This window comes from Lichenostomus cassidix, chromosome 2, assembly GCF_008360975.1.
Source record: "Lichenostomus cassidix isolate B80296 chromosome 2, HeHo_3.0, whole genome shotgun sequence".
Taxonomy (NCBI): Eukaryota; Metazoa; Chordata; class Aves; order Passeriformes; family Meliphagidae; genus Lichenostomus; species Lichenostomus cassidix.
In genome coordinates this window covers 41,487,143-41,514,537 of record NC_139482.1, presented here as the reverse complement: position 1 = coordinate 41,514,537, position 27,395 = coordinate 41,487,143, and the positions used below count along the sequence as shown (strand labels likewise).

General features: G+C 41.8%; 1 protein-coding gene across 5 annotated transcripts in view; it reads left to right on the top strand.

Annotated features, from left to right (window-relative positions):
• The window catches only part of TRIM71 (tripartite motif containing 71), a 62,050-nt gene that overhangs the window by 17,021 nt on the left and 17,634 nt on the right, over positions 1 to 27,395 (top strand). For all 5 annotated transcript variants that reach the window (XR_014849816.1, XM_085051188.1, XM_085051190.1 and 2 more), the window contains one exon: positions 25,711 to 25,878. Coding sequence is in view for 4 of the 5 variants with exons in the window: in XM_085051188.1 (XP_084907314.1) it covers positions 25,711 to 25,878 (168 nt within the window). In the remaining variant the exon portion in view is untranslated. The remainder of the gene's footprint in view (positions 1 to 25,710; positions 25,879 to 27,395) is intronic.

Genomic DNA, 27,395 nt, shown 5'->3' with positions numbered 1-27,395 from the left:
CATCTGAAAGTAATGTCTGGAACAAAAGGGATTCAGCCTTTATGCCATTAAAAGGGATTGACAAAGTATCTTCTACTGATCTTTCTTTATTTGATTTTGGTCAAAACTATGTCGATCAAATGCTGAATTCTGCAGCTGAGCGGAAAAAAGCCATGTTAGGTTCTGACCATGTTTCCAATACCAGTTTTAGTGAAGCTGGCTTGAGGAAGAGTTTAAAATACTGCAGCTTCAGGATTACCTATATTGTGGGGCGTTGTAATAGTTAGCCCTTAATTACAGAACACTTCCCAGTTAGGAGGGAAGTTATGCTTCTACCCAAAAGCCTTTTCTTGCTGTAAGCAGCTTTGTGTTTTCCATAAACATCCAGGTTTTTTTGGCTGTGTATTTGGTTGTGCAGTGAACTTAATTCTTGAGAATACATGGAGAAGGATGACTTCTTCAGCCCACGAAGTGAGCCTTGAGGACCACCCCTAATGCTGGCTTTTACTCTAACGAGCCAGTCCAATGAGTGCTGGGAAGCATTCCTACTCAAACCTGCCCATATGAGAGAGAAGGCCTTCCTGCCACTTCTCAGAGAACTTTTCCCATAGAAAATTCTGGTGCAAAGCACTGATGTGCATATCCCAAAGGGCAGTAATACCACTTAGTACAATCCCCACCTCGAGCAGCAAGTTTTAGTGGAATGTAGAAACTTGAGAGAGCGACAAGGTACTTACAGAAAATGAGAGGACTTCAGCGGTTGAGTGGGATTGTTGGGATGCTAACAACAACCCGATGCCTTATATTAGCAACTGGAATTAATTTCTTGATGTGTAACTTAAGCTCCATAATGGTGCTAGAGGATCTGGGTTTCCAGCATCTGTTCATAAGTTGCAGCTTAAAATCCTTTCCCAAAGGTGGTCTTCTTCCTACACCCCCTACCCCAGCCCCTTCAGGCGTGGGAGGTCGTGGTGGGGAAGCAGCTTTGCGCTGCTGTATCCCTGTGTTATGCACGTCTCAGAAACTAGGCAGGTGTAAATCCAATTTCCTGTGAATGGACTTTTAAATATAACTTCTGAGATGGTGATTTGGAGTCTCTTGTGGGAGAGACTTTGTAGAGAAGAACCTGAGTTACTGGCCTGAGAAACAGAGTAAAGAAGAGTGCTGGCTTCCTCCTCAGTAGGAGAGGAGTGGGGGTCTGGGGTGCCAGTCAGTGCTCCAGTGGCTCTTATTTCGTATAAATAAATTCCTTATTAAAAAGCCATACAAACAAAAAAAAAAAAAAAAAGGGCACTGATTGTTGTACTACTGCAGTACAAACTCTTAGAAAATAAGCTGCAGGGCTTTAAAGACCTTCTGTAGCCATAGCAAATAAGGCTTCAGTGTGCAGGCTATATACTTCCTTCTTGCAGATTTTTAGTGAGGTGATAGAAAATATCTATACAAGCTTTAAGCCTTCTTGTCTGGCTTCATGAAGGTTTAGAACTGCTGAAATTTCATTCTTGGATTTAAATGAGAAGTAATTTGATCATCTAGAAATTACTAAAATATTTCTGATTAGCAGAAAAACCCCTCCGTGTTTTGTTTAGTTTTGATGGCATACAGATTAAAGGTGTATTGTGCTGGTGGTGTGGCGTTAATGAAAATACTATTTAGTGCCTATTTTTCAGCATCCTTATTAGTGCAGTCAGTTGCACTGTATAAGCAGTAGCGACAAATTTTTAAAATTGAGGCTTGCTGGAGAGAGGAAGGATTGGCAAATGTGATGTATCTGAAAATTACTGGATAACAGTAATTTTCAGAAATGTTTCTGTAGTAGCAGATTCATTAGGATAAAATGTTAACTGAATAGTTTTGGCTAATTTGTGATAAAAGTCAACAGATAATGGAAATTTCAGAATTGCTTGCGGCTATTTTGATGGCTAAGTATTTTAAATGGAAGAACAAAAACCTACCTTAAGGATTTTTTTCAGCCTTTTTGACAAAGCTTAAGAGTTTTTAACATCTCAAAACATGTTTGACCTCCCCACCCTTAAGCCATTTTGACACTCTTTACCATTGCATTTCAACAGGAAAGAAAGATCCTTTTTATAGCCAAATGGCTTCCTCCTTCTCTTCTCCCTCTTTTCCCCTCCATCCCCCACCCCAGAGAGCCTTTCTAGTGCTCAGGCTTCAGCTGCTGCCTGGATACTGACTACATCTGTCTTGTTTAGATGGTCCTAAGAAAAAACAGCACTGAATGTGACCGGAGGGCCAACAACAAGATATGTTTCTTTTCAAATTTGAAAGGAAGCCCTGCACTTGCTTCTGCCTGTTTCTCTAAACTGTTTTTAAATCAATCATGGCTGGTGCTGGTAAATGCCTTCTTTCCCCTCCCTCCCTGAAATGGTCAAAATCTAAAACATTTGAAAAAAGTCGAACGAGTTAAATATAGTGGTGTTCACAAGCCTGTTTCCCCTCGTACAGCTTCCAGTTTGAAGAAATAAACTCTTTATGGGCTCTTGCTTTGAGACAGCCATTGGGAAAAGTTTCAAAGAGGATAGTGTGACTCTGGGTGGAATTTGGAGGTTTGCAAGTCCATAAACGGCAGACTGGGCTTTTGTGCTTGCGTTAAAAACCGATTTTGTGCCTAAGCAGTGCTTGATGTTTTGTGGGGGTTGTGGTGGAAAAGATGGTGACTGTCAATGAAAGAGTAATTACGTGGGGCATATGGAGGACCGAGTAGTTCCTGTTTTGGGGGGGAATCTTCTGATATTTTTGAAGTGCAGGATTAAGTCTGGAACAACGACAATCTCTGCCAGTCAAGAATGGAGTTAGAAAAATGTGGGGTGGTGGTTCTGTTTTTTTAAAGGTTCATCAGCTGGGTGGAGGGAAGCCGTGCAACACGATCCTGTTCATAAAATTCAGCCATAGCTGAAATGGATTTGCCCTTGTGACAATATCTTGTCGCACACAAAATAGGAGGAGACTGTATTAATGCATGAGAACACGTTGATGTTTTTCCATCACAAGCCTGCTTGGCTGGAGGTGCTAACTTTTGGTTAGTTGTGCCTTTACCACCCCACATGCTGGAAAGTGCATCTTTTAATGAACTGCAGAGAGCAGAGGAGAAACAAATAGCAGAAGGAATTGCTCTTTTAAGAGTTCCCATTATTCCTTTATTTAATAATGGTTGCTACTATTTTTATTGGTTTAAGAACTTATTAGCCATTTCATTTTTAATAGGCTTATACTGCAGTGAATAGTTCTGTGTATGAGCTCTATTGTTTTGTTAGCTGTGGTGTTTGTAGAGTCATGAAATAAGGACAAAATAAGTATGTAGGAGATGCTACTCTAAATAGTTGGCATGTTACTGGTGTGACTTGGGTGTCCAAAAACTCTGTCCTTTAAATTTTGTGGAAATGTTGCTAGATTGAGCCTTTGTGTTACATTTCAGCATTTCCGCTGTAGTAACAGTGCTTGAACTTTGGAATCCACTTTCCTGGCTTTTGTGTGGGGAGGCAGAGCAAAATGGATGTTTGCACTGAACTCAGCACGTGCGCTGAGCTTCAGATAACAATTATTTGGCTTTTTAACATCCTTGTATTTGGCATGTTGAGCCAGCCACACAGGGTTGTCCTGTGTATTCACACACAAGGAGCAGGTCAGCTCGCTGGAGCTTTTAATTTCCATTAACCTCGTGTTGCTGCAGACTGACTCGTGGTTCTGTCAGAGATGTTTATAACCTTACCCAGCTCTGAGGTGGCTTCAGCTTGTGTTCTGGAACAAAGATTCTGAAGTTTGGTTCTTAGATGCATTGTAAGGACAGTGTCTCCTTAATACATGCTGCAGGATTTGTTGTAGAATGGGTAGCTTACTCCTAAAACAAAAGGGGAGTACTTCTAAAATGTGTTTCCCTGTGAAAAGCTGGATTAAATAGGAAAACAGATTTGCAAAAAGAGAATTTAATAACTCTGACTCAATTTCTTCCAGACTTGAAGGGGGTAGATTTCAATTTAATTCACTGATTTAATAAAAATTAGTGGCCTGACATCTGGCTCTCAGCAGACCTGAGAGAGGTCACAAACTGGAATGGGCTGTGCCTGCTTGGCTGTGCCTAAGCTGGTGGGGTTAACGGTGCTGGCACAAGCTGACATGTACACCAGCTAGATTCTCTCTTTAGCCAAGAGAGCTGTGGAGCCCTCTGAGTCCAAACACTCTTGTCAGTAAAGCTGTAGCTTTGTCTTCAGACTGCTCTTGAGAAGTGTGGAGTTCCCTGTCCCAAAGACCTCCCTATTTTGAAATTCATTTTACTGTCTGTCTCTTTCCCCTGCAGAAAAATGAGGGGCTGGGGGATAGGATAGGGAGGGGGATTAATGCATTGATGATCAGCCCTTGCTTTAATTTTCAGTTTGCTAAAAGCTGAGGAATTTTGAGTTTCTGTCATGTCATGCTGTGAGGATTGGTCTCACAGCCAAAACCCTGCACTTGGCCCATAGGTAACTGTGTGCAGCCCTGTTCCTCTGGCGTGGGGTGGGAGGAGAAATACTCACTGCACACAGGACTAGTGTACAGCTGGGGGGCAACACTGCGGGCATCAACAATTCTCTGTGCCAGAAAGCACTAATACGAATCTGCCGATTTTTATACCTCATCATTGGAAGTTTGGCCTCTCCAGCCTGGGCTGAATGCCTCCAGCTGCTCAAAATGGAGGCTGTTTGCTGATACAAAGGCAATCGGCGATGCTGCTGCTGCCGGAGGGCGTTCCCTCCCCAGCACTCCGCTCCTTCAGGCGCTGGTTCTGCGGTGGCCCCAGCGAGCGAAGGGCAATGCTGCTGCTGCTGCTGTGCTGGGGAGGAGGGGCACGCCGGCTCCTCTCCTCTCTGCCCAGCTCTTCCCACCACTGGCTTCTACATCAGCCTTTACACCTGTAGTAGTACTTCTGTCACTTTCCCAACATCATTACTGTGTTAGGGAACTAGGCTGACTGATGAGCAACTTCATCCCTGTGGACTATGGACAAGTTTTTGGGGTAGTCTTCAGATCAGTTCTCCGGTGGCATTACAAGGTGCTGATGCTTGTGTGTCTAAACTGGGAGGATGCTTGAAAGAGTGGTGGTTTTGGAAGAGGTGGGTTTGCTTGGCTCAGCCTTGAAGCCTTTGTGAAACCTCTGCTGTGTATTTGTGAACACAAGTCTGAGGTTGTGCTGGGTACTGCATCATGGAATAGATAAATGCTTTATGTAAGTTTAGAATCTTCTTGGAAGTAGAGCTGACTTCCCCTGAGAGCAACCACAGTGCAGCCCTGGGGACTTGTAATACTGCCTAAACTAGAGGAGAGAAATTGTGTGGGATTGGGATAATTACCTGAAAGTTGGAATCTTTCCAGTCATTTGGGATTGAGCAGCTTCTGTTTGATACCAGGCTATAAACAGCTATCTCTTTCAGTAAACCTTGAACCACATGAACCTTCAAGTCCAAAGTATTGCGTGCAGTGAATTTGCTCTTTTCTTTCCTTCAGCACATTAAACTGTGCCACTAACAGAAGAGCAACCTTTATCAGAAGACACCAGTCTGGTGCATGAGTTGAACACAAAGTCAGTGTGAAATCTGTAATAGAGGTTTTTTGCCTTGTTCCTCAGTTTAGCAAAGCATTCTGCAAATACCATCTTAGAGTGGAGCTCTTTACACACTGACTTGTTAAGTTGTAATCCTTTATCTTTCAGATTTCCTGCTTGTGTCTGGCACCACAACTTTTCACCTGTCTTCTAATTCAGCACTTGGGGTTTATTTGAATATGGCTTAAATGAACAAATATAACTTCGGGTAAAGGGAAGAATATTAATGTACAGTGTAACTGGGGCTTCTGTTCACTGTAAGCGTCTTTTGACCTGCTTATTAGTGGGGGCATTGTTCTGGTAAGCCATTCCAGGACCCATCCTGCCAGTCTTCTGCACAGGATTAATCATTTCCTCTTGACCTCTTGCTCTCTTTTCCTAACATGTTGCATTGATCAGAATCCTTAACTCGCAAGTTTGCTCCTGTTTTTTAAAGAACGGGAGGAAAAGGAGGGGGGAAGGAATGCAAAGAAATTAGATATAATGTCTGCTGTTAACATTCTTAGTAAGCTTTATTCCTTTTTCCTGCTTGACTCCTCCCTTCTCCCAAGAAAAGAAATCCCTTCCTGGTATGTATTAGCTCCAGATCTCAAGCATCTTGAGTGTCTCTGTTTCACTGGAATTACTTTTTTTGAGCATGCAACTTCCTGCAAGATCAGCTCTCCTTAGAAAGGTCACATTTAAATCTTTACCTAGCTGAGGCTTTCAGCTACTGATCTACCGGATTAGAACACTTTATTAATCTTTATCTGCAGTATTTCCATTATAAGTAAAGCAGCATCAAGAGTACTGCATGTGACTCTTAATTTCTCTCTAGTTCTTTTTTAATGCCAGCAGCAGGGAAAGGTATTTATGGGATCATATGGGGTACCTCCTAGCAGAGAAAGCTCCGTGTTTGTCTTTACTGACAACATCTTTGTTATGCCTTTAAGGGAGCTGTTGACTTTAAGGTACAAGGGTCTGCTGCCAGCCAGTCCCAGATTATATCAGTAACAGAAAGGAGGACTTGTTCTGTTCAAATCACCCACGGGTCCCTGTATTCCCCTGCTACCTGTTGCTGGCAGCTGAACCAGACTTCCCAGGAGTAGACCTCTCTAGACTCCAGATTGTACTTCTGTGTGACCTAATTGTTCGAGCCTACTGTGTCCAAGTGTGGTCTGGTTTTGAGAAGGCTGCTGCGGCTTATGCTTCCTCTTCTAAGGTGTTAACAGCAGCTCCAAGGGAGAGAGTTAAGCTGAAGAAAGGCAATTGGATAAAAGCAGAGGTCTGTTGCCTGTTCTCATAGAACCTTTTTTCTGTGAGGTTGTAGGTCAGAGCTTGTCTTCCACTCTTGGCCCTTGCTTAAGGCTTCATCTCCAGGAAATAAAGCATTTAACCTGCCTTGTATCTCTGAACAGTGGTGCCGGCTGATTAGCTGCTCTAGGTGCAGTGGCCTTGCTCACATTAGAGGAATAGCTAGATATCTGTACCCATTCCCAGGAGTACTTTGTGCTGTTCTGGGCTACCTGCGGATTCATCTTTGTACCCCAGTTGAGGCTCAGAATGACTCCAAAGGGCACTGAGGCATGTGACTGACAATGCACAGATTACTGAATAGCAGAAATGACAAAGCTGGAAGTAGATCACGAGCTGGAAGGTAAAACTGGGTATAGTTGTCCTATCAAAAGCAAACAGATTGGAAGCTCTGTCTATCTAGCGATAAATTCATAGTCCTGTGGAGTGAGAGATCTGACTTAGAAAGCCCATCCACTCAGCCCATGGAGTCTGACTGTGAGACACAATAGCTCTTTGTTCCTGAAGCTGTGCGAATTACTAGCTTTTGTTAACTGCTAGTTTTGGAGGAATCTCCAAATTCCATTTTGTTTCCTGCCCTGAGGAAGGGTTGTGGGATGGTCCTTCTAGTAAGAAAACTATGATGGCTAGTAATGTCTTCTTACTTCCCAGAGCTGCATGTTAGGACCAAGCAAAAAGATCACATTGCAAAGCAGCAACATTTTGTTGCTTTATGTGCATCACAAATAAATTGGGGGCAAGAATTCTAAGATAGTACAGGATGCCTCCTAGTAGAGAACGCCCCATGTTTGTCTTTACTGGCATCATATTTGTTATGTTTTTAGGCAAGGCCTTTCACCAGAACACCTGCAGAGGTGGAAGTGGGCCGGTTTGCTTGGTAATAGACAAAGCAAAACGAATCACCTGCACTGAAGGAGGGATCAGGCTGATGGCTCTGGCACTATGCATGGGAGGGCTGGGGCTTGGTGGAGGGAGCCTTACATCTTTCCTGATTCTCCTCAGGAGATCCTATGGGGTGGGGGTTCTTTCAGCCGTGCCCAGGACCTTGCACTGAGTAGTTGTTTGTAGCTGCTCGTGGCCACCACGCCCGAACATGTAGGGTATTGTCCCTGGCTGCTGCTGCTGGCTGTTGAGCTCCCCCAGCATCTGCATCTAGTGATAAGGGACACAGTAGCAAAGATGAGGAGGAATGTGCAGTCGCAGAAGGGGGCCTCTTATTTGCCCTGGGTCCAGCTCCAAAGGTCTGTCTTCCTTTTCCCCAAGCTTCCTTGTAGAAGGCTACAAGGTCCCTTACTGCCATTGGTTGATATCAAATGGGCCCCTTCAGTTGGGGTGTGGAAGGGGGTAGTTGCGTAACACTTTTTTCATGTGTTATCTTGATGGGCTGTCTTGGCAGTTATTAGCTCGTTCAATCAGAAAAAGAGTCTATTGACTTGTTTCTAAAACTGCTGTGTGGGCATACATTCAGTTGTTTTCACCATTGAGACTACGTGTTAGGAAAAAAAATCAAAAAACATCGCAATGGTGATTTCTTGTGAATGGTTTCAAGATACAAGATGTCTTTCCACTGTAAACTTGAGGTCCTGGCTCTAGTCCATTTACACAGATGAGAACTGGGATCTATTGAAAAATGTTTGTTTGTTTGTTTTTCTAGGGTAAGCGGAGAAAATACGTTTCAGTTTCACATGGGAGTCTGAATAGGGCTGAGGCAAGATCAGGGCCAGTCACACCTGTGAGATTCCCATCTTTTTCCACTCCCATGCCATCTTCTGGTGAAGAACACATGACTACCTGTAGTGCTAATCCAGCATTTGGCTGCTTGTTCTGGTCCAGAGAGTACACTTGAAGCCCTGAAGACCTAGGGCACTGTCAAGTCTCATTTCTAGCTCAAACAATAGACAGCACTATCTTTTCAGGAAAGAAGGTATCCAAGTGGTTGGATTTCATAAGTTTTTGTGGCAGAAGCTGTGTCAGTGCAGTATCACAATTCCAGAAATAGCCTTATTATATAGTCTGAAACTAGTGTAATTTGGTAACTGACCTGTTCGTATGAGAACTACTTTTTAAAACCAGAATGTGAGGAATATCTGTTTCTAGCAAGGCCTTTTTAAAGCTTTGTTCATCTTTACTTAGAGGGTGATGAGGCACTGGAACAGGTTGCCCAGAGAAGCTGTGGATGCCCCATCCCTGCCAGTGTTCAAGGCCAGGTTGGATGGGGCCCTGAGCAACCTGGTCTAGTGGAAGCTGTCTCTGCTCAAGGCAGGGGGGCTGGAACAAAATTATCTTTTAAGGTCCCTTCCAAGCCAAACCATTCTCTGATTGCATGGTCTTATATTCTTGGAACCATAGAAGGTGGTACAGCAACAACCATGAGAGCTAACTGAAGTAGCTTGCAGACCTGATGCAAGCTGTGGTCTTCTCTTTTGGAGGAAAATTTTGCGGTGGTAGAACCTCTCCTCTGTCTAGGAAGCAGTGGGCACATGCAGGCTGCATGATGTAAAGGTAATGCTTCCATGGTGTCTCAGCAGTGAATTTGTGTTAGTGTTGGTAAATCAGAACACTAACCAAGAAAAAAAAAAGAGTTCTATTTTTCTCAGAATGGTCTTAATGAGAAATACGTGTTTTCTGTAATAGAAGGCTTCTGGTTACTTCTTTTTCTCCTTCAGTGCTACCTGAATTGGGTGCAGAAAGGATTAAGATCAGTGCTATTTGTATGTATTGATTTGCCAAGTAGATGAAGTTTGAAGTTGCTTTCTCTAAGCGATTACCAGTGTGGTCTTTTAGTGTTCTATTGGAAGTATCTGCCATTAAAGCAGATTTAATCATTCTTTCACTTGTTCAAGCATTAGAGTGTTATGCTCTTTGAAGAGAGAAGTCTAACGAAGTGCTTAGCTCTGTATGTAACAGTCCATATGTTCTGAACGTGCTGTGTTTGTCTTGTCTGTGTGATCACAAACCTTTCTTAGAAAGAAAGTATGTGGGAAGAGAGGTGATTCCGTTCATCCTTACTCACTAAGGTACGTGTTAAAAGTGGGGTGCTTTTCACCTTGCTGGTGAAATAGTGTTCGCATATAAAAGAACCCTGACCAACACATCACAGTGGTTTACAGCACAGGGAGGGATTTGACTGAAGTTGTTAGCGCCAAATTGCAGTTCTCTGAAAATATTCCTCATCCCCCTTCCTCATCAGAGGTGGATATACAACTCAGTCCATGCCTAAAGTCGCTGCTGTAATTTAGTTTCTCACATGAAGAGCTGGTAGTGAGTAATCCTGGGACACTAACATAGGAATGGGAGGGCAGCTCTCGGTGTTCTATTTGGTAAACTTAATGCTGTTGTCACAAAGGAAAACAACAGCTTAAAATTGTATTGCCCTTGCCATAGAGCGTGGGTTGTGTGAGCATTTTAGACTAAAGAAATTGCTTGAAGTTGCTTAAATACGCGTAGAAATGTCTTAAATCCACAGAGAAATACCTTAACAGCTGACTGCACGCAAACTGGTTTTCCCTGTGTGTGCGTGTGCTCAGCTGCTAATGGAGGCTCAAACATGCTCTTCAAATGTCCCTTGGTTTCGTCGGAAGCCCCTTTGATACCTGTGCTGCCCTTTGCCAAGCAGCAATAAAACCAAACCCTTTCTAGGAACTTGGAAACAGCAGACCAGAGCTCTGCACGTACAGTGCCAACATTCAGCTGAGCAGTTTGTAAGGACCAGTGAGAAACTATTAGCAGAGGGCAGTAGCAGATGAAGTTTAAGATCAGGGGAACTACAGAAAGACAGCAGAGGCAGTTCCTTACTTCGTCTGTCTTCACTACCTCAGTAAAAAAGTTGATGGGGATACAGGTAGACTCAAAGCATTGTTCTGAGTCCTTCAACTGAAGAAGGAGCAAATATCTCAGATGTATGGTTTTTGAAAATACAGAACCAAGTAATCTGCTTTAAAGTGTCATTTCTGAAAACTCATTCTAGGAAAGAAATATTCTAGCATTCTCTGCAGTGAATTCATTATGTTCTTAAATTCTGCTTGCTCGCACTGCTATATGATTAGAAGATACTGGAATGATTCAAATGCTGGAGTGTCTTTTCCTTAAAGCTTGATAATTTAATATTCATTATGTGCACTTAGAGATTCCCAGTGCAAATTTGGTTTAGAGAGATTAAAGTTAGTTTAATCTTTGCCTGCAAGACCTTCAGCTCCTCCTTCCCACCCACCCCTTTCAAGGATAATATTCCACTGTGCCAGATTGCCCATATTGCCACCAGAAAATTGCTTGGACCGCTTCTTACAAAATCAAAGGTCAACTCCATGCCTTGGTGGCAGCTGGGAAACTAATGATTTAATGCTGCTTTGACCTTTGGCTTCCTAGTCCGTTTGAGTCTGACCCAATGTTTTAATTTTCCAATACTGCTGGGCAGTTGGCTTTTGTCTGTTTCCAGATGTAACTTGCATATTGAGGCCTGTTACTGAAGTGAGAACAAAACAACAAAACATCTCAGCCTACACGGGGAAGGAAAAATAACAGCACCTACTTCTTATGCTACAAAACACAGCTGTCTGACACTGATGCTTCCACAACTAACAAGGTCAGGTTTAGAATAACAAAATGTGAATATTTGTCCCAACATTCACATCTAAAGTAGGTTAACAGCAGTCTTAGTGAAATGCTGCTTTTTAACATGTCTGTAAAATGTAACAGAGTAGAAGCAGTAGCTCTTTCCCCTCTGTTTTTCCCTAAATATCTTTTTTTTTTAACTGAAATAAAAGTCAGTGTTTGTTCTGATACTGGTAAATATAGAAAAAAATAACAAGTTGGTTGTTGAAAATGCACATGCTTGCCGTGGGTAAGGGAATTGGAAGACGTGTTAAGTGAGATGGAAACGAGTGTTAACATCCCCCTTTGTTATTGGGAAGTTCCTTCCCCCTCCTCAAAAAAAAAAAAAACAAAAATCCAAAACAGCGCTGCTCGAGAGGATTTTGTCATGCATTTTTGCGTATACACAAGGTGAATATTGCACGAGGTTTTTTGCAATACTGGTCATTTTGCGACCACTGCCAGTGCAGTTTGCATTTGCTGTTAATGGTGTGATAATGGTGGGGAAAGCACCCTGAGGTGACTCCTTTTCTTAATGAAAAGACTGCTGATTGTTTGAGAAGCTTCCCCCTTGAGTACTGATGCCTATGGAAGCTCCCCGTTGAGTACTGATGCATATGGAGGTTCCTCTTTGCCTGAAAGTGCAAATCTCGTTTTGCCTGGTCTGTGTGCCCATCACAAGCACCGATTGGACTCATTCCTTGCCTTAACTACACCGCAGCTCTCAAAGGTCAGCTCATACCCAGGCCTGTGTGTGAGAGGTTAGTTTTGCAGAGCAGATGGGCTCCTAAAACTTTTATGGTTTCCAGTCAAATCACCTCAAGCTGTAATCTCATTAAATCTTAAGTGAATCAGTGGGTCTGGTTATTACATGAAAGCAGTGTTACAGGAAGTGATGTTCCTGATGCAGTAGGTCTGTCTTGGCAGTAAGCTACCAGAGGTCCTTGCCTGTGTGTGGCTCTTAAAGCTGCTCCCTTACTTTGATAGCAAAGGTGGTATGTGGGGCGCAGCAAGTTAACCTTTTGGTAGAGGACAAAGGCAGAAACGCAGCTTTTCCTGAAGCCATAATTGTGTTAGCTTAGGGAGTTTAAATTCTCCCTTGCACTCTTGACCACACACACCCATTGCACTGTCCCAGTGTTCATTTATGTCTTAAAATAAATTAACTATAAGTAAGTTAGGAAACCAGCACGGTGCTTAGTGCTGTGCACAGTTGCTGAGAGATTTGCATGACAGCACTGTCCAAAAGCCTAACCACCTTCGTTTTTAATTCGGCATAACTGTCTCTAGAGAAAACAGTATGTAAAAGAATCTTCTCGGGGAAGGCAGGTAGCTTAATGGAAACTCATTTGACCAGGCAGAGTTGACTCTAGTTTAATTGTCCTTGGAAATCTGGTTAAGCATGTTTTCTTCTTCTGCCTGGACTGCAGAAAGGCTCTTTCCTCTTTAGAGAGAATAAACCTAATCTATGACCTCCTCAGACTTGCTTCTTGGTAAACAGGGGACACGTAGGACTAGTTTGGCAATACATAAAAAATTAATGACCACAGCATAACACGCAAGACTTGTGTACACAAGAGCGTTCATAAAAACACAACCTGCTGATTGTGCAGAGATAATAAAATTTCTTCTGCCTTACCATGCCCACTTCCTCCTTCAGGATACGTGTGTGGTGTATGAGACCATACCATGTGTTAACCCAGCCTTTTCGCTCATTTATGTACCTAAATGCATCCAGCTCTTGCTGATCCGTTTCAGAAGTGGCTTGTTTCTAATTTAGGTGTTTATGGTGCACTTTAACTGTAAGAATGTCCTCTTCCTTAGAATTGTATATAACAAGACAGTGCAGATAGGGGTGTTTTGTTGTTTTGTACTAAGACTAATGTGTATTTTTCTCTTCAAGAATTGGGCAAGGGTTTAATCTTCTTAGCCATCCCTTCCCTTTTCTTTCTTCCTTTGGTAAAGTGAATCACATTCAAATCTTCCCCTCTAGTTCAGCCTGGATAGCTTTTCTTCCCTTCACTGATGATTGAGCAAGCCTTCTGTATTTACATTTATCCTGATTTAAAGCTTAAACAAGGCTACAGTTAAAGTTTAGGATAAGGCTAACTTGCCTGCACATTGTAGAAGCAATCTGAAGCTTGTGAATGTGAAACGGTGGATGCTGCTGTTGAAAAGGCTGGTGCTTTCACTGAGGGATTCAAAGTATTTAAGCATTTTAAAAATTCAGAATGCTTTTAAATTCTTTAAAAGGTCCTTGAAATATATTGCTGAACCATGACAGGGTGGCACAAACTACTAAAGTTTGGTTAGACCAAAGCCATAATGCTGTACAGCAGAATCGTTATGGTATTTATAGGAATGCTACACTGTATACTTGCCCCATGGGTGCACCATGGAATGGATTAAAATAGTGCCTATCAATCATAACTCAAACCTTGACTGGGATAGAAGATTGTCCTTGTTCTCCCAAAACCAAAACTGCTCCTCAATAATGACATCCATGGCACAATGACAAAGTGTTGTTATTAGTGTTATTATCTGTAAGCACCTCAAGTCTGTCCTGCAGTTAGGAGGAGTAGTAATTGTGCTGTCAGTTCCCACTTAAAAGAATATTCATCCTGGAAAGCTTATCTCTTTCCACCTTTCCCAAATTCAGAAGAAAAGCAATCTGAAGTCCTATCCATGAGGAAAAAAGGCTCTTAGAGTAGGACACTTGCTTCTGCTCTGTTGTCAGAGAGGCAAACAGAGAGATACATGAAGACACACTTAAGATGAGTTCTGGTGGACAATTCATATTTTCATATATAAAATTTTCCTCATTTTATGTTAATGACTTGTAAACAAAAAGTTTCTCTTGTTGGTGTTCTATCATGGTGATGGATGAAAACATTATTCTGTGCAAGCACTCTGACTTCCTGGAACAGCTCTTCTTATTCTTAGATGTCTTTCCTTTATGATTTACAGTACCTTTTTTGGCTACAGAGTAACTACAGAGCTGTGTAATTATATGATAGATGGACAAGAATTTACTCATTCACTCACGAGGGATTAAAGAGTAACCTGCAGTAGTGTTTGTTATATGATTATTGAAATGCCCTGTGGCTGTTAAGACAGCTAGGACTTCCAAAACAAACATTAAATACTAGAGTTCAGTTGGAAGTAATAGTGCACTAGCATCCATAGGATAACACTTTTGTGAGGAGTCTTTCATAAAATGTGATTTCTGTAATCCTCCTTAAAATTAAGAGGAATTGCAACAAGCGTATTAATCTGACAAATGCAGTCAGACATTCTACCGTGAGCCAGCGAAGTTTTGCTCCTCGAGGACAACATTGTTTCTCTGAATGAGATACTCTAGTGTGTGTGCCAAGCCCTATGCTTGGAGAAGATAATGATTATTTTTGACATGGATGGTACAATTTGTTGGTGTTAGCTAAGGAAGCCTATAATAATACACTTTCAGAAGCTACTGCCTGGATTTGGAGCAAACCAATTTTGTCTTTTCTTTTAATGCCATCCAAATTTGGTTTTGCTTAATTAAGATTCCTCATTTATGAGGAATCCCAAATGAAACCTCAACATGTTGTAATTTTTCTCCCTGCTCTGAAACATGTGCACTTAAGCCAGTAAAAATTTTACACTTGCATATTTTTGGTGTGTGAAAGTTTAAGGGGATGATGGTATAGGGGTGGAACTTGAATGCTTTTTGAAGGCACCTTCCAAATGTTCATGTTGGCTGTTTTGGTAAAGAAAGAAGTTCCCTCAAAGCCCTGATTCTATAAGGACTTGATACGTGGGTATATAGTTTTTGTAAAAGTAGTGTTTGGGACAGAGTAAGGCAGGAGGAGGAGGGAAGGCAAAGAACAGAGTGGTCCAATTCAGTGCTGCCTTTGTGCTTTGCACAAAAGCTGTTCCACATAAGCAGTAACTAAAAACATTGCAGTATAAAACACTTGGAATGGGTTTATATGTCAGTTTTCCCAGACAACCATCTTGCCTGTATTTGCTAATAAAAGGCTGTAGTTGGTCATACTCACTTTGACCTGAGTTTGATGTGCATATGGCACTGGTAGTAACTGGACTTGTTTAATAGCAATGGATTGTTTCACAATTAAAGAAGAAAAAATTTAACAGTTCCTGCTGTGGGGGTTCAGTACCATGGCTGTTCCTGTTACAGCTTTCCTCTGAAGACAGAGATTCAAGGCAGAAGTGGGAGGACCAGCAGGACTGTGCTGTTCCCATTAGATATTGGGGCTGCAACACTACCCAGTGCCTAATGCTGGGATGGGGTGGAGAGAAGGAGAGGAGAAAAGGATTTTGCACTCACTTCCTACCCCCTTCCCAGTCTGCTTCACACACTTGGCCAACTGGACAATTTACCACTGAGAAAACGTAGGGAGGAGGAATTCCTTCATGTAGTGTATCCCAGGCGATTGGTTTGTGCCCTAGTGGGTAGATTTCTTTTATTGTTATGTGCTTTTACTCCACATAGAAACAGAACCATGGCAATCATATGGAAGTTTAAACTAAGTTTAAACCTGATAGAGGTATTTAATGTTTTGCATATGTAAGAATCTAATTCTCATTGTAAGCAGCCTGATCTTACTTCAGTAATTGCTATGCTATCTCTGTAGGAATATTCGCTTCCATAATACTGGGAGCAGGAGAGGAGGGACAGTGTCTTGTGCAAGTTATGTGGACTGATTTTGCTTTCCGGGCTCTTACTCAAACTGAGATTACCAGAGCCTAGTAGAGGTGGTGTTAAATATCAGAATTGCTTTGCTTAGCTAAATGTGTGCTAACAATCTTCTTTGTTAAAAGGGCTTTGAGATTTGTTAGTCTACAAGTTGATGCATTTTTCTTTCATCCTAACACAAATACTCCTGTTAAAAAAGTATAAGGGGAAGCTTTCTTTTAATTATGTAGAGATGATGTTATTAGAATTATTTTAAGCGAATAATCAGTACAGAGAGACACCAACCCCCTCCCCTAAATAATGTATGCACTTGAAGATTAGAAATTAAACATGTTGAGCTGCTGCCTACTGCTGGTTTTATGTTCATGTTACTTCCATGTAAAATTTATCTAAATTTATACCTTTTTGAGCACTGTTCTCTACTAATTGTTTTGATTCTGGATTCTTGTGGTTTTCCCCTGTGATTGTCAGTAAGGCCACATAAGCAAGGGGGACCAAGAAGGCAATGAAGCTGCAAAGTGGGCTCAGAATTCATGCATGCTTAGTTTTCTAGTACTTAGTTTTTCAGTGTTCTTTAGTTTCTACAGTTTGACATAGGGGTTGTTCATGTGGTGCTTCAACTGTGGAGTTTTCAAATATATGCTTTCGTTCTTTTTTATTATTGTAGCAAATGAGTAATAGATGATGTAATTGAGGCATTACACGGTATGAAAGAATAAGTCCAAACTCATGTTCTGAAGAAATACTTTTCTGAACCAAGATTTCTAGTACTGCTTAAAAAACAAACAAACAAAAAGCCAAGAGGAAAAAACCAGCACACACTTCGCCCCCTGGCCCAAACCTCACATAAAATAAAATTTAAAAACCCAAAACTTATCACAAAGTTAAAATAGATAAAGCAGCAGTCCATCTGGATAAATGTGTTGTTTCTCCTCATACTCAGTTTTTCCCTAGCAGTTGAACATTATGAAATCAAAATGTCTAGCCTGATAGGCTTTCTGACCTGACAGAGAAGCCCTCTAACAATATTTACAGGAATCTGTTGCATCCAAGTGAATTTTGTGAGGTAGTGGTGGAGTGACTACAGACTAGCTGTATAAGAAAATCAATCCTCCTCAAGACCTGTTTGTGTTGGGGTCAGGGAAGTCTCTCTGTCAAACTGCACACAGCCCATCTGCTTAAGGTGTTTTTTTTCTATTGGTTTTTCATCCTCATGAAGACTAACTGCCGTTGAGTAAGATCTGGGAACTTTAGGGTTGTTTGTTTCTCTTTCCGCTCTCTTCTCGCATCAAATCAAAAAACAATATGGTTTGTCTCCAGTATATTAAGAGACAAAAACTTTATTATTTGTTTGCAAGACATATAATGACATCTTTGCTGTCAGATTTCCATGTGAAGGTCAACAGTTGCCCAGGACCTGAACGGAGGTAATGTTCTCTGCAGTGGTGTAGGAACAGTACGGGGTTGAGGAATATGGGTTTTGAGAGGTGATATCTGTACTGATGATAGTCACAGAGATGGCACAGGAGCCTTGAGTGTACTCTGACTCTTAGTCTAACCCTTTCTGTGTATAGGGGAAAAAATTCAAAAGCTCTTGTGCTGAGCCGTGCAGGAAAGGGGAGAACTTATGTTCCATAAGGAGTTTGTAGAGATGTTAAAGTTTGGTTTTCACTAAAATACGAAACATCTGGTGCAATAGCAAAGAAGTTGTCAACCTGTTGCTGTTTACAGCATCACTGAAATCATGGTCAAGCTTTGGTTCAGAACTTCAGGACACTGGTTTTCAGAGAGCTGAAGAATTTTGCTGAGTCTCAGTGGAGGATTTGCAGGGACTCACAGCAGCGCCTCGGACAGATGAGCTTCACAGTGGAGCTGTGTCCTGACCCACTCTGTCTGCTTCCACAGCAGGCTATTAGCTTGCATGCTTGAACTGTTGAATATTTAGATCCACCCACTGTCCCCTGTGCCAAGACCACCCTGCTGCTACTCATGTCATGCAGATTTGGCACAGAAGCTGCATTTAAACAGCTAATGAGTTGCATGTTGAAGCACAGGCTGGTCTCCCCTATTGAAATCCATGAAAGAGCTGTGACTTATCTTGAGCAGAGTAATCTACTAGCTACTGATACCATTGCATCTTTCCCTAGTCTGGCTACATTACCTGCTTTGGTGTTGAAACAGATGCTGTGACTTTTTTAGGAACAAAATGTAGCGAGTTTGTTTGTTTGTTTTTTACCCCAAACAGCTTATTTAAAAGAAAATTGCTGAATGTAGACTTGCCATTATGTAGTAGTTAAACAATAGTCCACTGTGGCATAATTATAGCTGCACCACCTCAGTATTAAGATTAAAAGAGTATTAAGCCTGGCTTGTCCCTATTTAGGAAGAATTGGACCAATGAGTTAAGTTGGAAGCGAAATGCCCTTTCCAGTCCATCAGTAACTGGAATCTCTGAGGTGGTGCATTAGATCAGCTGACTGAGTTACCCTGCACCCAATAGCTTTTAGAAAGTTAGCTGATGAGATGGGCAAAGTCCAGGTGACTGGTGTGGTGTTCCCTCCATCATCTTAGTGGATCAATGGGGGTGTAGTGCATCTAGCAGAGGTGCTGCTGAGAGAAGTGCTTGGGATGCTGCAGTTCCATGTTAATGCCTAGAAGCAGAAGCTACAGTCTTCACACGAAGTTTTATTTGTAAGATTTTACCTTATAACACTGAGGATGCAATTTCATAGTATGCTGGGGCCAGCAGATCCTTGAAACAGCTCTGTCAAAGGTGTGACTTCCTGTCTCCCGGCCCGGTTGGCAGCCTGTTGTCACACCATTCCAGTGATCATGTGGCCTTCAAAGTGAAGTGGAAATTGATTGTCACTCCTACCCCAAATCCATTTAAATTTGCAAATGCTGGTTTTGTTGGCAAAGACAACTTAAATGGTCTCTGCTGAGCTCCCAGCTGACTGTTAATACCTACTGGGTGTTCTAGAAGTGATTAATGTGGCTGTTTGTCTTTCAAAAAACTTTGCTTTTAACCTGGATGATTTGACTGACTCAATGCTGTCACCACTCTAAAATATGTAGCTGTTTTTACTGGCTTCATGGCATCACAGCAGGATTGAAGAAGGCAAACATTAGGAGTTTTAAGACTATAGTAGTCTGTTTGATTTACCAGCCTGTTTAACTCAACTCCAGTTAGATGCTGTTCTTCCAGTTAGAACTTGAGACGAATGCTATCAATGAGAAGATTTACACTGATTTCCAGCTGTGAGGTTGGCAAAGTACCAGATAGTTGTCATCAAATGTCTCTATGCGCTTAATTATGGATGCTTCCCCCTTCCATGTGCTCTTCCTACTGATCTTCTGATCCCAGGCTTAGCTGACAAAAATAGTTAATCAGAAATGAATTTTATGCTTTTTGTAAAGACACCCAAATCATTTCACCGAGTCTGGGGCAGCAATAAAGGGAGGGAGATAGGAGCAAGGCAGGGGGAGGTTTAGGGAGTCCTCAGAGCAGTTGTCAGTTTAACTGTGGAGTGAAATGACAGCCTTGAGCTGTGTGTGGTTTCACATTTGAGGTTTTATTTGTGAGCTTTCTTCCCCTTCACGTGCTGGGCCAAGAGATACCTGTGTGGCTGAAAAACAATGAACAGAACCCACTGGAGCATCTGAGGAAGGAAGGGTATTAACACTTGTGCTGGGAAAGAAGCGTGTGGAATTACAGGTTTTATTTCCTATAAACAGACTTGCATGAGCTAAGTCATCTGTTAGCTGGGCTTTTATTATTCCAGGTGGGGTAAGGAAATCAAAGTGAATTTAACAGAAGGGTTGAATGATCCTCCCTTGATGAATTTCTAAATTTCTAAATGGATCAAAACCCACCTCTGTTCATCCAATTGGCAGAGGAAGATAATAGTGAGGTAGTTTCATTATTGCCACTTGGTACAGCTATCTGTGCATGCTGCATGCCCTGTGTGGGACAGGGCTGTAAAACTTCCAAGTGCCCATGCTTTTGTAGAAATTCTGTTATTAGAATATTGAGTTAAATTCCAGAAGTAGCTGTCTAGTCTGCTGTGGAGACCTTCTGGAGTTGGTGTGTAATTTCCCATTACCACTGGATGCAATGAGGAAGATTGGTGTTAAGCCAGTCTCTTCTACACCAGAGCATCGAGTTAAAATACAAGTTCTAAGAGCAATTTGATCACTAACTGGTACCAAGAAAGATGAGGTTTTTGGTATCTCTGAATGCCAGATGTTTAAGGTATACTCAGAAATTGCCTGTAGTTCTGATGCGTATCATGTGACTTGCTCATGTCTTCAGTCTTTAATTACTAAATACTCAAATTTCAGAGTAAGGTTCCTAAAATACTACTTTCATCTTGGTGTGAAGCAAGTTAATTGTCATGGATTGCCATCGAAGTGGAGACGAAGGACCAGCTTCCTACAGAGTAAAAGTATTACCTATTTTTGCTTAAACCTGCAACCATTATCCATATCAAACTCTTCACTGCTCAGGATGGCTAGTTCATTTGTATACTGTTTCAAAAAAAAAAAACAAAAACCAAAAAAACCCAACTTCAGCATGCAGGGAAGCAGTTTTTTCTCCAGGGAGGGAGGGAAGTTGGACCAAAATTCATTGGAAAATTGCTTTATACTAAATTCTGTCATCTAAGCCTTACACACAGCCTAACAAAGCCACCGGTGTTTCAGTTACTGTCAAGGGAACTTGATGGTAAAACACCTTTAGTAATGGAAAACTTTAAACTGACTATTGTAAGTATGATTTAAAAAAAAAAAAAAAAATCATAAAATCAGCCTAAGTTAACTTACAAATGCCATACTGAAACTTTTCCAAAAGTAAAACCAAGAGGCTACTGTTTTGTCTGTAGACTTTTTTTATTGTTGGTTAAGATTACTGGGTAGCTTGTTAGAGCATCAGACTTGCATTTTAAAAATATTGTGGCCTTATGTATTGCTGCCTTGTACAAATTCTTAACGCTGTAAGCTTAAATAAAATCCTTGCAAGATACTGAAATGTCGTGACAGAAAACAAATTTTTAACGTGGCTAGATTCCCCATGCCTCGTTGTCCATTTGCGTGCACGTATGCTCAGAAATGTGTTCTGAAAATGAGAGAAATGAAGTGTTTGCAAGCTGGGAGGAGAAGGGCACTGTGAGTATTGCTGAAAGGACATTTATTTAAACACAGTGTAAGGATAAGCCTCCTCAGATGCTGTTTCTGCTGAATTCTCCTCTGTCACGGTGCCTACTACATTCCATTGCTTTTGTCTGGGCTTGGTATTTGGGAAATTTTGGTGAGGGCTGGAAGGTGGGGGGGCACGCTGGAAGCTGGTCAGCAGTAAGGAGAGAAGGGCTGGTGTGGGAATTGTGGAGTGGGGTCAGGGTTTAACTTTAGTGGCCATTCATCAGATGATGATTGATTGCTGTGCAGTCCCGGGGGACGTTTAACAACATCTCCGCCCATCCCCCTACCCCCTTTGAAAGCAGATGGACCAAAAAATGGGGAGAGCGACACCCAGGAATTCCTGCTGTTGTAAAATGTTTTTACGGTGCACTGTACAGCCTTTCCTGAAGCAATCACATTTATGGCCTTGCTGTTGTATTTCTTGGGCTGCTGTGGCTGTAAAAGATGAATAGCCCTGTAACATGGTTCACTGATTCTGTTTAAATTGAAGTAGGCTCCCTTTATTGTTTTGTGTCTAAAATTGTATGCCACCAATTCAGGAAATATTTCCTGTTTGGGAAATAATCAACCCATAGCTGATTTATTTTAAAATAAATCACTTTTAACTATCTCTAAAACTAGTCTCCTCTTCCTTCAGATTTCGCTCTTCATGGTGGAAATTCTAAAATACTAATTAGTGTAGTGGAACAGTTAAAAAAAATAGAAATTAAAGCCCCTAAACTTCCTTATTAATCTTTTTCCTCTTATTGGATATAGGGTGTTGTAAAGGCACCAGGTTTCATCTTTAAAAATGATACTTTTACTTAATTACTTAATGATTGCTACAGAAAGAAACAATTCATTAAATGCAATTTACACAGATTATAAATCTCTTTGAAAGGCGAAATGTCTCTGCTGAAAGGAGAAATGTCTCTGCTTTCATACTTCTTTCCTTGCTGTCCATCAGAACATTTGTGTGGTTTGGAAAAACCAGCAGTATTTGAAGGTGTTTGCTTATAAACCAGTTTTTCCTATGTTTGGGTAAAGAGGGAAATTAACAGGACAATAGTTAATTTGCAGCTTGATGGATCTTTTGACTGTATAATCCCTGCCTCTTCAGATAGGGAAAGAAAATTTTTAGGACTTTCCTATAGATACTGTTTTGATTTTTTGTTTTGGTGGGTTTTTGGGGATTTTTTTGGGGTGGTGTGGAATTTCTTTTTAAACTGAGTGTAAGCTGATGTCCACAAAAGAAGAGTTAGTACTACTCTTCCTTCCCTCTTACTACTTCTGCCCATCCACTCTTGGAGACCAGTCTCGGTATTTGTCCTCTAATGAGCAGAGAAGGAGCAGTACCATGCTACAGTAACACTGGACTGAAATGCGGTGTGCCTTTCTCAGGTTGCTGAAACTGGAAGAAGGGGGGGCAGCACTTTAGGTACACTGTGTGTGCATCAGTTCTGAACTGAGAACACAGATGTGTATTGTCCTACACCCATTCTCAGTATAACTTTGGGGTTTTTTTTCAGGGAGTTGCTTGTTTGGGGGTTGGGGGGAAAAGGGAGATCTGGCTCCCCCCACCCCTCCTATTTAGAAACAGGCATAGAAACTTAATCTGGCCGTACATGACCTTTGTGGCCATGACCTAGGGATGTGAGCAGGCTTGAGCTTAACAATAAACTCCTGGCTGTGGCTGCAAGCACAGGCAAGTTGGATGCTGTGCCCAAGCCCCATCAGCCCAGCTGGCACAGCCCCCCTCACTGCCGTGCCCTGCACAGCCAGGGACTTCCCAGCTTTATTCTCTGGGAGTGTGGCCCCTTTGCTGGGTAGAGCTGATGTACAGCCTGCTGGGTGCTCCTGACGAGTGTGTGTGAGTCTGACTACAGCAGGAGAACTGCCCTTGTACCCCTGCCAAATCTGGGGGCTCTGCTGTAGTCTTTGTGTCCAGAAAGAAGTTTCTGGGGAGTTGCTGGTTCATCTTCTGGTGGCTAGCCCCTCTCCCCACTGAGAGCACTGGGGATTGTGCATTTGTGTTTTTCTCCTCTGTGTATTTAAGGTACCAGTGTAATGATGGAGATCAGACCAGCACTATCTACTTCTTTTTGCCCAAGCCTGCTATCTCTTTTGCTCTGGGTTTTAAATCAAGGCTGTTTTTACCTTTTTTGTTTTGTTTTGTTTATTTGTTTGCTTGACTAAGAAACAGATGAGGATCAATGGCTCTGTAGTATTTACCCAGGACCTTCCCCTGCCATGTCCTGTGTAATCTGCCTATTTTCAAAATGAGAATATGGCTCTTGTCACTCTCCATTCTAAATTCAGAAGTGATGTTTCCCACCACATTTTGGTGGGTGGCAAGAGGCAACTGAAAAGTTCAGGCTTGGTTTTTCTTTGGCTCGAACAGCTGGGGGACTATTTTTATGCGGTGGATGCTGTTACCTTGCAGCAGGAGTGGACCAAGCTTTTGCCTCTGGTATTGACGGTTGTGGAGGCCTAGTAACAGATTTAACTTGCTTCTGGTCTTCTGTTCATATGGTCACCATTTTCCTTTCAGCTGCTCTGTTTGACTGAGGCCCCAAATCCCTGCTCTATGTTTTTAAAGTGTATCAGATTCATATGACTTAACTTGATACCTTGTCTTGGTTTTCATTCTTTCTCAACTTCTCAGTTGTTTAAGTGGAGTTATTCAGCAACATGTAATAAACATTCCCTGTAATTTTAACTGAAAAATTACAGAACTGCATGTGCAAGTGAACACTGTATACAGATTTAGGCAACCACAGTGTAAGGATACGGAATCCTCTAGTTGAGGAAGATGATGTGTTTGAACAATGCATTTCAGAGCTAAGACAGTTTTTTACTTGGAAATCTGGGAATCTGAGACACTGCTTGAGGATTTAGCATTTGAACAGAAGCAAAACATAAGTCTGTACCAGTTCCCTACAGCAAAACTTAATTTCAAAAAAAAGGGCAGGTTTTAGTAAAATCTGACATGTGTGCACAAGCACACACATACCCCTTTGAGAAATTAATCCATGTACCACTTCAGCTGTTGTGCTTCTAGGAGCTTAAAATGTCACTTTATGCAGCCCAGGCAATCCAAGGGAATCACCTGTCCTGTCCAGTCCTTCCCCTTGCTTTTGAGGGAGAAGGGAAAGGGGGATGCTATGCACCATATCACGAGCTGTTAGCTGGAGTCGGGAGTGGCTGGATGACAGCTGGGAGAAGACAGGCATATCAAACACTTGTCCAATCTTTGTTCTGCTCCTGCTCCTTTCTGTGAGGTAGGCTTCAAATATGTGGTGATGGAAAAGTTGTTCATGGTATGAAACCTCATGCCATTGGACTCTTCCATGGTAACACAGCTTTTCAATCATTGCACTCTAGGAAAAATAGTGCACGTAGTTAAGGGCAAGACTTGAATACGGAACTTTCTTCTGTTGGGGTGTTGTGTTCCTTCATTTGCGTCTTTGGAAACAAAAACTGAGACAGCTGATTTTTGCTCCCCTCTAAGAAAACACGCATCCGTGGGCATTGCTATTTTTGTGTGCTACTTCCCTCTACTGGATGGAATGGGAGCAGCGACAGCTGATGAATGGATTCAGCTTTGTAGGGTAACGTCTTGGTGTAAGATTGATTTGAATATAGGGTTTGTAAGTGCTTTGTGAACAGTACTGGGATTTAGTGGTTACCCACAGGTCACTACAGCATTCAAACGTTCTGATGGGCACAATAAAGTTCCAGTCTTGTTTTCCAGCTCAAGCTTCTTGAAGCATCACTAGTGTGGAAAACACTGTCATAGCAAAGGTTTTTTGCTTTGTTGTTGGAAGTGGCAGGGGGGAGTTTTGCCTAATACTGTTGCAACCCAGAACGTAAGGAATTGGCTTATTTTGAAAAGAGAGGATGGTTTTCGGCATGCTTGGTTTGTTTTCCCCCTGTGAGCAGTGGGTGTGCTAATGCCACAGTTCTCCAGTGTGTTGATTATTGAATGACCCACTTAAGAGAATGCGGTGTTTGTATTTGCAGGAAAAGTCTTCACCTGAAACTTGCCGTGGATGCCATCTCCAATCTCTAAGTGTTGGCAGATGGCTTCCGCTCTTAAGAGGAGCTGATGTGGACACTCTTCCTAGTATTGTATTGCAAAGAAAACAATGACACTTCCATCTAACTGTTAGGGCATGATTTGGACTTTACTGGGAAGGATAGCTCTTCCTCTGTGGAGAAACTATTGTGAAGTCTTTGCCTATTGCTACTGCCTCCAACCATCTCCTTTATGGCTGAGCTTTTGGATTTTTTTTTTTTTTTCAACCTGGCTCTGTTTTCCATTTAATTCTTCATTACACAGTGACAAAGATTTTTTTTGTTTTTTTTTTCCTTCTAGGTACTGCATTTCTACTGTGATACCTGTTCTGTCCCCATATGTCGGGAATGTACCATGGGACGACATGTGGGTCACAGCTTTATCTACCTCCAAGATGCCCTGCAGGATTCCAGGACTCTCACCATTCAGCTCCTGGCAGATGCTCAGCAAGGACGACAGGCTATTCAAGTAAGATACTCCCAACTTGAGTACTTTATTTCCCCCTCCTCCTTCTACCCCCCGCCCCGCACAGCTTGTCTGTTACAGGGCAAGGTGTCAAGGCAAAAAGCTCTCTGCTTCTGCTGTCAGTCTTCTCACCCCTTCTGTTTTCTCAGATCTCTGACAGAAGTGGCAGTGGAGCTGAAAATAAAGTGCTGTTATATGAGTTTTGCATTCTTGCAGCATAATCCTGTCATGTAAATCACAATATATATGAAGCTCTGTACAAACTCACTTGAGTGTGAAGCATTTTGAAGAAAGATCAGATCTTGTACAGCAGTGCCAAACCTGGCTTTGTTTTTGCACCTGAGACTTTCTTTGAGCATCTTCCTGCCTGTATAGCATCAGGCACTCTACCTACCTTTGACTCTTGTTATGTCTGCAGTGTTGCCACCAAATACAAAACACTAATCAGCTACTGGATTAGTGTGAAATTTCTTAACCTGCATGTGCAGAGGATCTAGAGCCTATCTCCATGTGAGGACTGCTCTGCACACACAGATGCATACTCTGCCCATTACTGTGTTCTACCTGAGCTGTGTTTTATAGTGCAAATATAAATACCTGGCAAGGGCTGGAAAGAAGGTAGCACAGTGCTTCAAACTAGAGAAGGAATTTTCATAGGGAATTTAGACTGCAGTGGCATGTAGATACATACTGTTGCTGAGCAATACCTGGTGGTAAGTTTTGTTTTATATGGTAGTTTTGTCTATAGGGAGACTTTGGATGGGGAGAGCATAGTGGGAAGCTTAACTGCACAAATGCTGCCATTTAGTTTTGTTAGCATTGTGTTCTGAATTTGAGTTGGGTATTACAAAATTCAACACTGTGTTCTTTAACTACTAAGATTTTTTTTTTTGGTAATCATTTGTAGAATGTCATGGATTGGGAGTAAATTTACTTTCTGAATTGGGTGAGCTTTCTTGGCACATTCAGGGTGCAAACAATAATTAAAATAACCCAAAGCTCATTGTCCTTTCTCTGTTGCTTGTTTCTAGTAAATGAGGGAATTAAGCTTGTTATGTGAGACAAGAGCAACTAATTAGTCTCTCATTAAGTCTTTGCACCAGTGGAATGATAGTAGTTTGTGTTGGTATAAATAGTAGAGTATTTGACATCTTCCTTTAGCTTGTGATACTAACTTGTTACATCAGAACAGTAAACACCAAGTTTTTGGAGCTGAGTGGCTAACTTTAAACTACGTTCAGATAGCGTCCTGCAAAACAGAACATCTTCCAAGATTTGTTTTAAACTGGGTTATAAAGCTCTTTCAGCAGTATCCATACTAAAATATTTCACACATCCCCAAAATAAGCAAGAAGGAAGGAATTATACTAGTTTAAAGACCATCACTGGTGCAGTGTTCCAAATTTCTCCAGGCTGTCCTAGACAAGGGCTAGTCTGTTAGTAATTAAATTACTGCTTTTGACCTCCAGGGCTCTTAATCATCTAACTGGTACAGCTAAATAATTTAAGGACTGTTTTTT